This window comes from Euleptes europaea, chromosome 15 (genome assembly GCF_029931775.1).
Source record: "Euleptes europaea isolate rEulEur1 chromosome 15, rEulEur1.hap1, whole genome shotgun sequence".
NCBI lineage: Eukaryota > Metazoa > Chordata > Lepidosauria > Squamata > Sphaerodactylidae > Euleptes > Euleptes europaea.
The window spans coordinates 39,853,680-39,870,607 of NC_079326.1; the positions used below are offsets into that span (position 1 = coordinate 39,853,680).

The 16,928-nt window shown below is 42.6% G+C and overlaps 1 protein-coding gene across 2 annotated transcripts in view; it reads left to right on the plus strand.

Annotated features, from left to right (window-relative positions):
• The window catches only part of RAPGEF4 (Rap guanine nucleotide exchange factor 4), a 158,532-nt gene that overhangs the window by 128,876 nt on the left and 12,728 nt on the right, over positions 1-16,928 (plus strand). For both annotated transcript variants that reach the window (XM_056861640.1, XM_056861641.1), the window contains 7 exons: positions 2,910-3,060; positions 3,842-3,930; positions 4,599-4,629; positions 5,204-5,282; positions 5,770-5,916; positions 9,315-9,412; positions 16,091-16,216. In XM_056861640.1, coding sequence (XP_056717618.1) covers positions 2,910-3,060; positions 3,842-3,930; positions 4,599-4,629; positions 5,204-5,282; positions 5,770-5,916; positions 9,315-9,412; positions 16,091-16,216 — 721 coding nt within the window. The remainder of the gene's footprint in view (positions 1-2,909; positions 3,061-3,841; positions 3,931-4,598; positions 4,630-5,203; positions 5,283-5,769; positions 5,917-9,314; positions 9,413-16,090; positions 16,217-16,928) is intronic.

Here is a 16,928-nt window from a genome sequence, read left to right on the forward strand (position 1 = left end):
CCCAAAGTTAACAACCCTAATCTGCACCCATGCAGATACTCCAGCATTATGGTAAACACTGGACTAGGATTTCCTGTACATAATTGGAATAAGACACCTGATTGTATTTAGGGAGGCATCTCTTGCTTCAGTTTTTAGGCAACAAAATTTGCTGAAATCAGTATTCAGTCACAACATCATTGTTGATTAATACTGTAGAAATTACAGCCTCTGTGGCATTTATTTATACGTTAAGCTATTATTCTGATAGATATGCAGCTTGAACATTTCAGAAAGGTGTTTTTTTCCTCCCTGAGTTTTCTTGTGATAGCATTTGCATGGAGAAATTATTAGCAGAATTAAACATAAGTAGATGAGCAATGGAAATAGGGGAAAAATTACTAATGCCTGCGGTGAGTCACTTAATAAGCAGGTTAAAGGATATTAAATAATTACAGTGCTTGCGCAGTGGAAACTGCATGAGGAGACTGACTCAGTGAAATGTTTAGAGATTTCTGAAATATTGTAGAGACTGAAACTTAAACGCAACTATATTCCACCATAAAATAACCTATGTAGCTCTCCTTTCTCTTAACGAATATTTTCTAAAATAATTAAAATATGAGTTGCTATAAATATCCCCAAATCCCAGCAGCCAAATTGCTGTAGTGGAAGTCCTGACAGAATTACTTCAGGGAAACCATTATAAAATCATGGTTTACTAAGCTTCACTTCCTAAATGTGCCCCCCCCCTTTAAATTACCAATTTAGCTGCATTGTGTATTTTACTGTATCTTCTGGAGATCAGAGATTTCCCCCCCCCCAAAGATTTCTTGTCGTTTTGGGACTCCCTCCCCCTTTTTGAGCTGTTGAAAATCTCTGGAGTCATTCCAGAGATTGCATGTCAAACCTCTCATGCTTTGATTTGAAGGAAGCACTTTATTTTAAGAATTATTGTCACTTTGGGCCCTCTGCTTGTCAGAACTGTCATATGTGGAAAATATTCTGGGCCATTAATTCCACCTGGAAAGCGCGGGATACCACTGCATTCAATTTTCCTTCGATTCGTGAGCATCTCTCTCTGTATCTAGCAGCCAGTCAGACGATCTGCCTAGAATCGCATTCCGAGCAGAGCGGGACTAGAAGTCAAACCCGTCCGTATTTGTAAGCTCACGGCTAGTGACCATGACATTGGAGTTCAAGATAGTTGTTATAATGTGCAATAAACCTAAGGCTGTGCCAAACAATCATGTATGTCTAATTTTCCTGTCAAAATGTGCCCTTTCAAAAATGATAGGATTTTGTACCTGAATGAACTGGCTACTTTTTAAAAACACTGGTTGAAACCATTTGGAGTTCCACCACCTGTGAAACAACTTGAGGCTGGAGAGAGCCTCCTCCTCAGGAGGCACTAATAATCCCAACATCTGGGGGAGGGCAGAATACATGGTATGTGTTATCCCATAACCATTTTAAAGAACTTTTACCCCTTGAGCCAGCATGGTGTAGTGATGATGATGATGAAGAAGAAGGTTAAATTGGTGGATATTTCATGCCTGGAAACAAATTTGAAGCCCTTGAGCTTTTGATTCAGAAGAAGAAGGCTTGGTTTTTATATGCCGACTTTACCACTTAAGAAAGAATCAAACTAGCTTACAGTCACCTCCCCCCCACAACAGATACTCTGCGTGGTAGGTGGGGCTGAGAGAGCTCTAAGAGCTGTGACTAGCTCAAGGTCACCCAGCTGGCTTCATGTGTAGGAGTGGGGAATCAAACCTGGTTCTCCAGATCAGAGTCCACCACTCCAAACCACCACTCTTAACCACTACACCATGCTGGCTCTAAGGGGTAAAAGTTCTTTAAGAGTGGTGGACTCTAATCTGGAGAACCGTGTTTGATGCCCCACTCCTCCACATGAGTGTTTGAGGCTAATCTGATGAAATGGATTTGTTTCCCCGCTCCTACACATGAAGCCAGCTGGGTGACCTTGGACTAGTCACAGCTCTCTCAGCCCCACCTACCTCCCAGGGTGTCTGTTGTGGGGAGGGGGAAGGTGATTTTATCTTTCACTGCTTTTGATAGGAAATGGTATCCTATCAAAGTAAAGCGTGATGGTTAAAATCACGATGTGTGAAACCTTTGAATCAGACATGGCCTCAAACTCATGGTGCAAGGAACGTTGTGTGCCCACTCTTCCTGGCCACACAAAAAGGGTCAGCAACTTACGAACTGTACCTATGTCTTGTTATATAAACAATCAACCAGTTGTCATTTAAGATGAAATGGCCATTAGGTTTACTTTTCCCCCTTCTCATCAAGAATCTAAAGACACAAACAAATCTTTCAACCTGATCCGGCTTTGTCTGGGGAGGGCAGGCTGGAAATCATAAATCTTTTCCTTTTATTTCAGGCTCCTTTGACCGAAGGTCTTAAGCGCAAATATATAAGTTAATATAAGTTAAAATACTATAGTATACAAATTTAAAATAAACAATAAGAGTAACTTAGGATTCTTAAGATGCTTAAACATTAAAATCAAGATCATTTGACCAAAGTTCAATTACTCTACAGACACAGCAGGGACTGCAATAGTACTCACGTCACTCTACAGATGCAACAGATATAACAGCAACTACAATGGTAAACATCATGCTGGTCACAATGGTTTTAATCTTGTCGTCCCTTTAGAGAAATTACTATTACCAAATATTTCGTGATGAATTTAGTTATTCCTGGATCTGGAAATCACAAAATAAATAAACCAGGGGACACAAAAAATCTCATTGATTGTGAATTCCTCCTAGGCAGTTATGTTTCCTAGTGACTTGAGAGTTAATTTACTGAAAGTATGCCATGAGCAAAGTATGGGAAATTCCGGGAAGGAAGATAAAAGGTAGCTGAGTTGAATGTTTTCCTTAACATCTTGGCACTTACCACGCTCAGCCTTCCCAAGGCACCGAGCAAGAAAAAATGGATTATGCCCTAAACAATAAACGGCGAGTCATCCGCCTAGTTCTGCAATGGGCTGCTTTGTATGGAGATCTCCTGCATGAAGATGAAGCTGCCGTGGCCTTTCTGGAGGTAAGGGGCACAACGGCTGCAGTTGCCAGTTGTTTCAAGAATGAATATTTATTTAAAACATTTATTAGCTGCCTTTCTCCTTTGCAGAACTCAATGCGACGTACAATATAAATAAAACATTGTAAAAAACACCACAATAAAAACAACAATGATAAAACCCATCAAAGTCACATTTTACGGTATTAACCATAAGAAGCCACAGGTAGTAATTGCTAGTAGCAAATCTTTCAGAAATAATAAAAATATTAAAGGTACAGTATACTATAAAAAATCTCTAACCATAAGTGAAGTATATTAAACTTTCCTATGATAATCAAAATAACTTTTGTTGATGGGATTGCAAGATAACAATGACAAATTCATACTGTTTGGTTGACAAATTCATTTGCTGCATCACACTACATGTAATATTGGAGTTTCATAACCGGAACTCCTTATTGTCTTTTTTTTGTGTTCTAAAACGCAGTGGGGGGGAGGGGCTGATATGGATCATGGGAGGTTTTACTCTTTTTATTTCCCTATGCCATTTTTCCAGTTGAAATGCCTTTCTTCTCAGGTGCCTATTAATCCCAGTAGGGAAAAAAAGACAGCCATGGTAGGGGTACCTGTCTTTTTCCCTACTTGGGCTAAAAACACAGCATGGGGATGATTTTTGATTGGGAAAAATGGTACTGGAAACTTCCGCTTTCCTGAGCACCATGGTCCCCATGATATGATACCTTGATAAAGCAACAGTTTCTTTGAATTAGTGTTTGAAGAGTATTTTTTCATCATTTACCAGGAGTTTTATGTATCTGTATCAGATGATACGAGGATGATTATAGCACTCAAAGACCAACTCCCAGAGCTGGAAAAAATTATGAAACAACTGTAAGTATAGCCTTTGGTTCTCCACAGATATCTAATACTAGCCATAAACGGTTCTTGTTTTCAGAATAGCCACCAATGAAGAATTTAGCAAGACCATTTTTAGGAATGTTTATATATATACATGTGTGTGTGTATGTACATATGTATAATCTCCCATCGTTCAGCTTCATTGGCTGCTCCTTGAGGATGGCAGAGACACTGAGAGAGCAAAGATAGTGTGCCATTAACTGTGTAATATTAGATATTATCAGAGAGAGATGGCCCAGAGGAGGGGAAGCTTTATATATAAAGCCAGGGCAGCGGAATGATGGGCTGGAGGGGTTGACCTTGGGGCACATGCTAGGTGTTTTGTATTACTAAACAATATGGTGGAAAAAGGAACATAGAGTTTGTGAAAACACTTTTGAGCCTTATGGCTCTAAAAGCTATGGAGGTTGTGGCAATTTCAAGTAGACAAAGAGTGGGTATCTTCTGTTGCTTCTGAACAGTCTGTCCGGATTAAACCTGGGGCTTTTCTTCACGCAAAGCAGGTACTGCACTACTAAGCCATGGCCCCTCTCCATTATCTATAAGAAAGTTTTGTAAAACACACATAATTATTGAACTGATAGACTGTTGATCAAATCTTCCAAAAGGATTTCAGCGAATGCTGTATTTGCTTTTGATAGATCAGAAGAAGTTAAAGCACCTCAGAAAAAGGTAAATATTTTTAATACTTGATTATAAAAATAAAAATACATAAAAACTCTTGTGAAGGGCCATTGTGGTGTGGTAGTTCAAGTGTCAGACTAGGACAAGAAGACCCTCGGTGAAATCCCCACTCAGCCATTATATTCATTAGGTGAACTGGCTTTTTCAGCAACCCAATCTATTTCAGACTGTTGATAACAATAGGGAATTATTTAAGCCACCTTGAGCTCCTTGGAAGAAAAATGAAACAATAAATAAGTAAAATATCACCTCTTTACCAGGTGTTCTTGAGCCAGCTACATCTTTATCACACTTTGATGCAGTAACCAATCCTGTCATACTATCCATATAATATGTATTTTAGAAAACACATTTGTCATAGAGAGACATATTTATGTGTACATGTAAAACATTTGATTTGAACTCATTAAAAAGGTAATAGTTGAAGCCGCCCTTCAGAACAGGCTGGTATTCAATTGTATGAATATTTTTTTAATCCCTTTCTTGTGAATATCACAATTACGTGCAATAAATCTGTGACGATTGTCCTCACTCTTACGGGGATGGTGTTTTGTTTTTCCAGCACAAAGTTCTCCTGCAGCACTTTAATACGAGCGATGAAAGGACTCAAAAACGGCAGCCTATCAGGGGAAGCGATGAAAGTAAGTGAATGTGTGTTATCATTAAATTATAGTGTTAGAAGGGAATGAAAACTCAGGTGGGTGGTCCACCCAAGCCTGACTAATGCCTTAAGACAGGATTCTCTAAGCATTGAACCAAATTCAAATCCCGATTCCACTATGAAGTTCAACAGGTAAGGTTGGGCTAAGAAATAAATAATTTAAAATAGTGAAGTCGTGTGCAAGTAGTCAGACTGAAACTGATGCTTCTTCTCTTTCCTTAGTTTAATAGTGTAATGCTAAACAGAGTTACACACCTCTAAATCCATTGAGGTTGAAGCATGTAACTCTGGTTAAAATTGCTCTGAGAGTTATGTGCAATAGTTAAGTGTAGTTTAGAATTTTCAGTATGTTTTGAGGGCCGTTGTAAATATAAGGAATGAAGTGAAGTCCTTCATATTCTGCACCATACTGTCTGCCCTGTTGTTCCAGCACTATTTATAATTTGGTCTCTCCTTTCTGTCTGAAGTTTTGTTCAAGGTGTATTGCGTAGATCACACCTATACCACTATCCGGATTCCCGTGGTGTCTTCTGTTAAAGAAGTCATCAGTGCAGTGGCTGACAAACTAGGCTCTGGGGAAGGCTTGATATTAGTAAAGATGAGCTCCGGAGGAGGTAAGTCGTTTGCATAATCTTTAACACTCCTCATTTACCTTGCAGCTGCAGACCCTGATGGAATGGAAAGGACTGAACTGATTTTTGTAAAGACTTTTTTCAGATTAGTTTTAATTTCTGACAAACTGGACTCTCTCAGGAAGAGCTCATGAGCAGAGTGAGTTGAAGTTTCATGCCTGAACACATGAAACTGCCTTATACTGAATCAGACCTTTGGTCCATCAGAATCAGGATTGTCTACTCAAACTGGCAGTGGCTTTCCAAGATCTCAGGCAAAGGTCTTTCACATCACCTACCTGCCTAGTCCCTTTAACTGGAGATGCTGGGGATTGAATCTGGGACCATCTGCATGCCAAGCATATGCTCTACCACTGAGCCACCGCCCCTCAGCTTCTCCTGCCCCCCCCCCTTGTAATCTGCAATCTAAAATTTCAGATAGGAACATAACCTGTAGATTATGTACATGACATCATTACATTATTGGAAGGGATTGTAAACTTAAGTTTAAATTATGTAATCATTTCATTAAGCTTAGCCAGTGTGGTGTAGTGGTTAAGAGTGGGGGGTATGGAGTGGTGGACTCTAATCTGGAGAACCAGGTTTGATTCCCCACTCCTCCACATGAGCAGCTGATGCTAATCCAGTGAACTGGGTTGGTTTCCCAACTCCTACACATGAAGCCAGCTGGGTGACCTTTGGCTAGTCACACTCTCTCAGTCACACGCTCCCACCTACCTTACAGGGTGTCTGTTGTGGGGAGAGGAAGAGAAGGAAATCTCCCACCACTGTCTTCTGGAATTGGCTGGTCAAGAAATAATGGAACCACAGATCCCTCCCCCCACTGGAAATCCAGCCAGCATCTCTAGAATGTCTCCATGGTTGATGTTATCAAAACCTGTTAAGAAGGCCAGGAGAAAATTACCTTCCAGCCTTTCTTCTCACTGCAGTGCAAATTATACATGTACTCCTGCAAATAGGAAAAGGAGTGAGTTAAAGGATTTTGTCAAGCTGGTGTGAAACTCCTGTGTACATGTGCTGTGTCCATACTGTGATCGATTGTGCCTTTGTTCTTTTGGAGAAGGGGTTTGTTGGGTTTTTTGGCTATGGCTGACTTCCAACATGTCTATCTTCATTTTCTTCGTTTGATTACAAGATTAATATTTGACCTTTAAGGTTGAAAATTATGCCAAAGTAAGGATTTGGAAAAGGAAGCACTGCTTTGAGATACTGCTGGGTCCAATTTTAACATGGCACTCTGACAGTTCATTAAAACTACATTGAAATGCAAAAGGAACTCTTGTCGAGGACTGTTCTTTTGCAAATAAATTGGTGCCGGTGGTTTAGCTATTTTGCAATTTCAATAGGATTTCTTTCACCGGAGTCCATGGCTGTCTAATAGATATAAGCTATGACAGAGTGATGTATAAGTCAGTTAATAAGCCCTTCTGCACCTGTCAGGGATGCACATCTTTTGTTTTTTTTAAAGTCCTAAATAGAAGAAGACGAAGAAGAGTTGGTTTTTATATGCCGACTTTCTCTACCACTTAAGGGAGACTCAAACCGGCTTACAATCACCTTCCCTTCCCCTCCCCACAACAGACACCCTGGGAGGTGGGTGGGGCTGAGAGAGTGTGTCTTGCCCAAGGTCAACTAGTTGGCTTCATGTGTAGGAGTAGGGAAACCAATCCAGTTCACCAGATTAGCATCCGATGCTCATGTAGAGGAGTGGGGAATCAAACTCGGTTCTCCAAATCAGACTCCACCACTCCAAACCACCGCTCTTAACCACTACACCATGCTGGCTGAGTTTTAATTCTTGCGAGTCATTTGGCTTGCAAGGAATTATTGCAAGTCACCGGCTTGGATCCCGGGTAATATTTCTGTGATGGTAAGAACTTCTGCCCCTGAACGTCCGCCCCTGAAAAGCGATTTTCCTGCCTCCTACCCATGGGAGCAGGAGAGGCAGGAAAATCACATTCTGCAGGTGGAAGTCCTTCCACTTGTGGAAACATCAGTCTGGATCCAACCCACTATATGGATAAAAACAGCTGTTACATTCCTTAACAGATTATAGCATTGATTTTTTTAGACTTTCTAAGTGACAGTGCTTCTGATTTGGGGGTTACGATGGTTCAGTGGCTTTCAGATATCATCAATGTCTTCGGGCAAAACAATGATAAATCCCAGTGACAGCTGCAGTGGTACTTCAGGCATGCTTCCATTATGGTCATATCTCAATACTTTGTTATCAAAAGTGCTTCTGTCTCCACCCAGCATTAGAATTGACGCATGGGCACATTGGAATGCAGGTTGGCCTCCCCCTGACGTTGGAAGTCAGCAGTTTACTGCCTCTGAATATTTACTTATTATATTACACTTTTACCCCCCTCCCTGACCCATAGGCCAGGCTCAGGGCGACTCACAAATACAGAACAATAAAATCAATAAACTGGGAGTAATAGTCTCCTTGATGGCACTAAAATCACATAATAATGGCCTGCAGCATAATAGATGGAACTGACCTCCCCCCAAATAGGGGGAAGGCCTCAATGGCAGGATGGGGAAAAGGACTAGGGAGGCCAGTATTTATAGGGAGAACCGTCACTGGCCTCAACCATAAGCCTGGCGGAATAGCTTCATCTTACAGGCCCTGCAGAATTCTTTGAGGTCCCGTAGGGCCCTGATCTCATTCGAGAGACTTTTCCACCAGGTGGGGCCAGGGCAGAGAAAGTTGCTTAACGTTACCCTGGCTAGTACCAATTTCAAGTTTAATTTGCCACATAGTTTTTCACTCACCCAATTTAGTGAGATCCTCCTGTAAATCTTCTCAATCCACCTTGGTTTTCACCATCCAGAATAATTTTGTATGCTCTTCAAATTTGGCCACTATTATGCTCAACCCAAGTTCCACACCATTTATGAAAGTCACAGCAAGCCATGATTTGCACAAACAGTGGTTGACGAACTAGCCACAAACTCCAGTTTGAAATTTCTGGTCTGATGCCAACCTGGTTTGTTAGAAAATCTGCTCTCTTGCACCCCAACTAATCAGTGTAAACCACAGTTCATTATGGTGTCTGACCACAGCAGCAGAGTATTCATAGAGAGCAAGTCTACTCAGAATCTTATAAGCAATCTTATAATCTCATAAGCAAGTCTACTCAGAATCTTATTCAGGTCTGTTTAGTTGGGTTTACCCCTAGGAAAGTGCCCTGAGGATTGCACTGATAATCCAGTCATGAGACTAGACATATACTAGGAGGTGACTACAATGTAGAAAACAGTTACGTTCTACGCTGGTCAGCCATTCTGTTCTATACCAGCTTCAGTTTGTTGTTTTCATCCTTGATAACTTTTGTAAATTTTGCAGCATACTTCTTATGCTTTTATGTTTACAGAAAAGACGGTGTTCAAACCTAACGATGTTTCGGTGTTTACAACTCTCAGCGTTAATGGCCGTCTCTTTGCATGCCCTCGAGACCAGTTTGACTCACTGGTATGTAAGTATGTTGGCCTCTGACAAACATTCCCAATTCAGAGGTTCTCTTTAGAACTGGATCCTTGCTTTTGGCTCTTCCGGGGTGAACACACATGAAGCTGTTTACTCAGACCGGCAGCGTCTCTCCAGGATCTCAGGCAGAGGTCTTTCACATCACCTCCTTGCCTAGTCCTTTTAACTGGAGATGCTGGGGATTGAACCTGGGACCTTCTGCATGCCAAGCAGATGCTCTACCACTGAGCCACAGCCCCTCCCCAAGTCTTTCTTAGCCTGCATTTTTCTTCTTTTCAGCCTTTTAGCAAAATGTTTTTCCAGATTTTCAAAGCTCCTTTAGAAGGTGTTTTATTCTAATTTGCATCAGGATATACTGGAAAGTTCAAGGGTCTGATTAGACGCTACGTTAAACACAAGTTGGGTTGAGAGAAACCCCCAACCCAACTAGTGTTTAATATGTGACCCAATGCTCACCATAAAAATAGGGTGTGTCGAGAGGAAATTGGCTCCCATGTCTGGCAGCATGAGAAGCTTTATCATTCCCTCCCACCCTACACATTTTCATAAGCAAAAAAAGGACTGGGGGGCTGTTTGTCATACTGCTGGTTCTAGATATCTCCTGGGATTAGGCATTAAACATGAGTTGTGTTGGGTTTCCCCCCAATTTACATAAGTATGTGGCTGAGGGACATACTTATGGATTTAATTTATCATGTACAAAACTTTATGACTACCTATATATACTGACTAAAATACATCCAAGGTTACAATCAGTAATTCTACTGGCATTGAATCAAGAGTCGTTATGCAATTGTTCTTCCATGTGTGGTGGATATCTCTTCAACGATGCAACACCAGTAGACCAGTTAATAAATAAAGCTGTAAATCATCTCTTCAGTATTGGTAGAAAAATAGATATAAATCATCTCTTCAATACTAGTAGGTAAATAAAGAAGGGTAGCCAGCTCCTAATCCTGTTTCGTAAAAATCTTCTTCAGAACTTCACATTTGTCTTATTTGTCCAGAATAATATATGATCCGACAAACTCCTCATTCCATTTGGGGTTTCCCCCCAACCCAATCTGGCCCTAAATGGACAAGCTAAGCTGGGCAGCTGAGAACCAACACTACAGGGGATGCTCATCTCAGAGTCTTCATCCTTCAACGATGATCCAGTTTGCCAACGGGTGCAGGAAGAAGTAACTGGGGAGCTGACCCCAGTCACTGTTTTTACTGAAAGGTCTGTGTTCAGTGACTGCCATAACCCTCGTTGAGCTACTGCAACTGGGCTCTGCTTCTTCCTGGCCACCAACGGCCCACCAGGAACTTTCTCAGAAAGTGAAATGGCCAGTCCTCCCTTAACGTGTGTGTGTGTGTTTGCGCATGCCGTCAAGTCACAGCTGATTTATGGAGACCCCGTAGGGCTTTCAAGGCAAGAGACTTTTGGAGGTGGTTTGCCACTGCCTGCCTCCACATGGGCTGAGAGAGTTCTGAGAGAACTGTGACTGGCCCAAGGTCACCCAGCAGGCTTCATGTGGAGGAGTGGGGAACCAAGCCCAGTTCTCCAGATTAAAGTCCACCTCTAACATACCGAGTTTTAACGATCCCGACCCTTCCATTGCCAGAACCAGAGGTACTTAGGATCATTTACAAAACCTTGTCTCCCAATCATGGTTGTTTGCCTTAGCAAACAAGCAGAGATAAGCCTTTGTGTTCGTTGATTGATGATAACCAGTTCACAAAGCCTTAAGATTGGTTAGTGCGGTTAGCACTTAGGTTCACCCACAAACTACTCACTGAAGACTCATCTTTAAAAGTCTGTTTAAAATCACTGTGGCTTTAGAGTTTGTATTATCTTAGATCTATAATCTGAATAGCCATTGTGCAGGTAGGGGAGAAGGGAGCAGAGCCAGAACTATTCTGTTTTTTGACAGCAGCTGTTCACCTAGCTGAACAGATAAGTCTGCTTTTAAGGAAGAAACAGCTTTTCCCATCCACTGGCTGCCATAAAGCTTTTAAAAACACGTATCTGCTTGCCCCCTGCCTCCAAAATCTTTTGAGGATTCTGCCTTAGGAAACGGAGTACCAAGATCAACCAGAATAAAACTACTAGAGATTTACAGCCTGGCCATAAGCCAGTTAAAATGTGCTTTTATTTCAACTGGCTTGGTCCCAGTGGTCCCTAGATGATGCTTTGTCAGAATCATAGAAGAATAGAATTGGAAGGGATCACCGGGGTCATCTATTCCGACCCCCTGCACAATGCATGAAATTCACAACTGCCTCCCCCCCACACACATACCACAGTGACCCCTACTCTATGCCCAGAAGATGGTAAAAAAAAATCCTCCAGGATCCCTGGCCAATCTGGCCTAGGGGGGAAATGCTCCCTGACCCCAAATGGTGATCGGCATTACCCTGGGCATGAAAGAAAGGGCCACAAGAGCCAAACACTGATGCAACACTTCCTGCCCTCCCTCTCATGACCTACCTAAGTTCACAGAATCAGCATTGCTGTCAGATGGCTATCTAGCCTCTGCTTAAAAACCTCCAAAGAAAAAGAGCCCACCGTCTCCCAAGGACGCCTGCTTGAACTGTCAGAAAGTTCTTCCTAATGTTTAGCTAGAAACTCTTCTGATTTAATTTCAACCTGTTGGTTCTGGTCCGACCTTCTGGGGCAACAAAAAACAACTCCACACCATCCTTTATATGATAGCCCCTCAAGTATTTGAAGATGGTTATCATATCACCTCTCAGTCGTCTTCTCTCCAGGCTAAACATAGCCAGCTCCTTCAACCTTTCCTCCTAGGACTTGGTCTCCATTTTCGTTGCCCTCCTCTGGACACATTCCAGCTTGTCTATATCCTTGTCTATATCCTTGTCTATATCCTTGTCTATATCCTAAATTGTGATTCCCCAAGCTGAACACAATACTCTAGGTGGGATGTAACCAGAGCAGAGTAAAGCGATATCATCACTTTGCGTGATCTGGACACTATACGTCTGTTGATAACAGCCCAAAATTGCATTTGCCTTTTTAGCTGCTGCATCACACTGCTGACTCATGTTCAGTGTATGGTCTGCTGAGACCCCTAGATCCTTTTTGCACATACTACTGCCAAGACAAGTCTCTCCCATTCTATAATTATGCATTAGATTTTTCTTACACAAATGCAGAACTTTACATTTATCTCCGTTGAAATACATTTATTACTTTTAGCCCACTTTCCCCCCCTGTCAAGATCACTCTGTATCCTGGCTCTGACTTCTACTGTATTTGCTATCCCTCCCAATTTAGTATCATCAGCAAATTTAGTAAGCATCCCCTCTACTCCTTCATCCAAATCATTTATAAAGATGTTGAAAGACACAGGGCCCAGGACAGTTCCCTGAGGAACTTCACTTGTCCTCTCCAAGAGGTTGAGGAACCATTAACAAGCACTTTGGATGTGATCTGTCAACCAGTTACAGATCCACTTAACTGTAATATGATCTAAACCACATTTTACCAACTTGTGGACAAGAATATTGTATGGAACCTTATCAAAAGCTTTACTGAAATCAAGATAAACTATGTCCACAGCATTCCCCTGACCTAGCAAGGTAGTAACTTTCCCAAAAAAAGAGATAAGGTTAGTCTGACATTACTTGTTCTTGAGAAACCCGTGCTGACTTTTAGTAATCACAGCCATCCTTTCTAAATGCTCAAGGACTGACTGTTTGATGGTTTGTTCTAAAACTTTTCCAGTTATAGACGTTAAGCTGATGGGTCGGTGGTTACCCAGATCCTCCTTTTTCCCCTTCTTGGAGATGGGGACAACATTTGCCTGCCTCCAAACGTCTGGCTCAGAAATTACATCCACGAGTTCTTTTAATATCTTTGTCCTCAGGATATTAATATCTTTGTCCTCAGACTTCTCCCTATGGCTAGGTGTGTGTGTGATATCAATATCATACCAGGCATGTATTTCCCACCAGAAACCAATGTGTGACCATAACACTTCAAACTAAGAATGTAATAAGCATGTAAAACCCCTCGTACATAGGCTTGAAAAGCACAAGGAAGGTTTCTCAGGCAATCCAAGAACTGACTGCACAATTTGGACCTGAGACAATGGATTTTTCTTTCTTTATACCCAATTCAAATTTTATGCTGATACATAGGTAAGTCTAGGACAGGAATACCCAGAGTGGGCAGGTGCAGTCTCGTTGGCCAACACATTAAGGAGGAAGATAAGAAAGAACGGGTCATCTAATCAGACCACATTGGAGGCAGCATGCTTCTCAATATGTTGAGCGTTAAGTCAGAATTGACCTACTGAACAAATGGCACATAGTATGGAAAATTTGGAGGGGGGAATTGTCAATGAACTGCACTGCCCTCTCCTGGAATAACAAGTAACTAGAAGTATAACATTATTCACTCTCGGGGTTCTAACTGAAATGACTGATGCCAAAACCGAAAATTGTGGTAAAATGTCTGAGGCTGAGCCAGCGTCCCAGGGCTGCGCTGCAGCATGAGAGGCCCGACCCCGGCGTCTGTGCCAGTCTTGCCGGGCAAGGGGCACTGGCATTGGCGCAAGGAGGCATGGACGGTAGCACAGGCTCTTGCACTCCTCAAGGTTAGGAATGGGCTGCCTGTCACACATACGAACAAGCTACACAAACTGAATGAAACCTCTTGCAGCAATTTCAGTTAGTTCACGCTTCAACTTCCTGTGCCACATGGTATATTATTCTGGAGGGGACCCCCAGCGCCCCCTCCAGTGGCCTTTTCAGCTTTGGTACACATGAACCTGAATCTGGTACAAGTGTACCAAGGCTGAAAATACACACATTTCCCCTTTGAGACAAAAGGGTGGCCACGCATATTGGAAGGATAGGGTGCAAAGTACTCTGTCTGTTTGTGTGCTGAAACATAATTGAAAATGTCTAACAAGAGCTGGTGAGATACAATTTCTGAACAGGGCTGCGCTGCGGCATGAGAGGCCCAACCCCAGTGTCCATGCCAGTCTTGCCAGTGCAAGGGGTACAGGCACTGGTGCAAGGCGCATGGATGCTGGCATGGACCCTAGCACTCCTAAGAACTTTCCCGGGGAGGGGGTGTTTCCTGGGGCAGTCCAGGGGAGGAACCACCTTTAGACAGCCTCCTAAACCCTTTCTGGCCGGGAACACCCCCTTTGCCCTCACCTCAGTGTACACCACCTAAAAAGTGCATATCCCCATGGAACCCTATGGAGCGGTTCCACAGGACTCGAGGGTGAGGGCAGCATGTTGGCTTAGGTGGGGGGAGTGGCTGAATCCTTCTGTGGAGGTGGTTTGGCAGCAGCGCCTCTAGCCACCGGCTCAGCCCTTCCCCTAAGGAATGGACTGCCCATATGCTTTCTCCTTAGTTCTATAGCAATACCTGCTCCACATGGTATTTTGGTCTTGAATATCCTCCCGCCCTCAGCGGCAGCTTTATGGGAAGTGCTGGGGAAAGAGAGAAAGATGGAAAAGTTCCATTTGTGCCAACTCCCTCTGTTCATGGGAGCTTGGTTCCAACCCATTATAGATGACACATTTTTCTTATTCCACAGAGAATATCATGGGTGTACTTTTCTTATCCCACAAGGGCCACCGTATGAATGCATGCTCAGTTCGAGAAATCATGTTGTTTGAGTTGCTATTAATCAGTGCTGGCCTAAACTAAGCTGACTGCAAAACTCATCAGTTTACTAGTTTACAAACTGCCATGCTGCAGCGTAAAAGTGGGAGATGACTAACAGAAATCATGTGTGGACAAGCAGACTTCCCCTAGGCTATACAGGAAAGTGCAAAGCTAAATGGTGCTTAAAGTACAGTATAGGGTGTAGGACCTGGTTGCAGATCAGTATCAAACCAATGTACCTCTACACGCTGTCAAAATGTCACTGAAGATAAAAGTTAACTCTCACTTGGGAAAGTAAGTTGATTAGAACTTTGGGCCTTAGAGCAGAGATGACAGGCATAAGGAATCATTCTCTAAATATCATGTGCGAACAAGAGATTTCAAAGATATCAATTAACTAACCTTTGCTGATTGTCAAGTGATTTAGAGTACCATCCTAAGGAGAGTTATGCCTTTTTAAGTCCTTTGAAATCCAGGGGCTTAGAAGGCTGTCTCTGCTTAGGATAGCACTGTTAAATTGTGTTTAACAAATGTTAGGGAGCGCTGCCTAAGGCAAAAAACAAGAGTTGTGTAGACATCATCCTAGGTTATTATCATACACATGTCTGCTTCACAACATGTTTAGATGTTGTAAGATAGACATTTTGTGTCTATTATCTCCAGAAACAGAGGATCATGCCTATTATATTAGGTGCTTTGGGAGACAGGCAGGATGCTGCTGCTGCAGTCATCTTGTTTGTGGGCTTCTTAGAGGCACCTGGTAGGCCACTGTGTAAACAGACCGCTGGACTTGATAGGCCTTGGTCTGATCCAGCAGGGCTTTTCTTATGTTCTTAAGTATGTATGTGATCATCTCACATAATGCTCTACTTGTAGTATGTGTTTGTGAGGGACCTTCACCTGTATTTCTTCTGTAGAAATTCATGACTCTGGAAGAAACCTTTATATTTCTCATTCTTACTGTGTTTAAAAAAGAGAATGAAGAGATCAGATTAATAGAAGTCTCAATGTATCACCATTCTTGTCCACAGACCCCCCTCCAGGAACAGGAAGGCCCCTCGACAGGAACTATGGGAACATTTGAACTCATGAGCTCCAAAGACTTAGCATACCAAATGACAGTGTACGAGTGGGAACTCTTCAACTGTGTGCATGAGGTAATAAAAAATCATGTGTCTTGTCTATTCCATTTCAAGAGGGTTGCCAGCCCCAGGCTGGGAAATACCTGGAGACATTTGGGGCGGAGCCTGAGGAGGGCAGGCTTTGGGGAGGGGAGGGACTTCAATGCCATAGAGTTCGATTGCCAAAGCGGCCATTTTCTCCAGGTGAACCGATCTCTATCAACTGGAGATTAGTTGTAATAGTAGGAGATCTCCAGCTAGTACCTGGAGGTTGGCAACCCTACATTTCAAGCTTTTCCATCTATATGCGGCCTAGTTTATACATGGAGCAGAACTAGATAGTAGAACTCAGAGGTGGACTGGTATAAGACAGCTTGTAAAAAATGTTAGCTGGGGCATTGATGTCCACAGAGGCTATCCTATGCCTACCTGCACAGCAAAATGAGGTGCAAGTTATGTGGTAGAGTCAGTTTTCCCTCCACAAGCTGTGATTCTAAGTTAGAGTTTAATCCAGTCTTAGGGCCAAATTGAATAATGCCGGGGGTCCTTTGAATGACGTCCCCAGTGTTTTCTTCCTATCGAATCACAGCATATGGCACCCAGTTTGGATCAGAACCAAGGCACAAAGGAAGGCATGAAATGACTCCGCGGAGACACTGTTTGCCTCAGTGGTTCCCATATCAGTCAGCATCTCTGTATGTTTCCTCAGTGGAGTCCTTTCGGGTAGGGGAAATGGCACGTGGGCTAG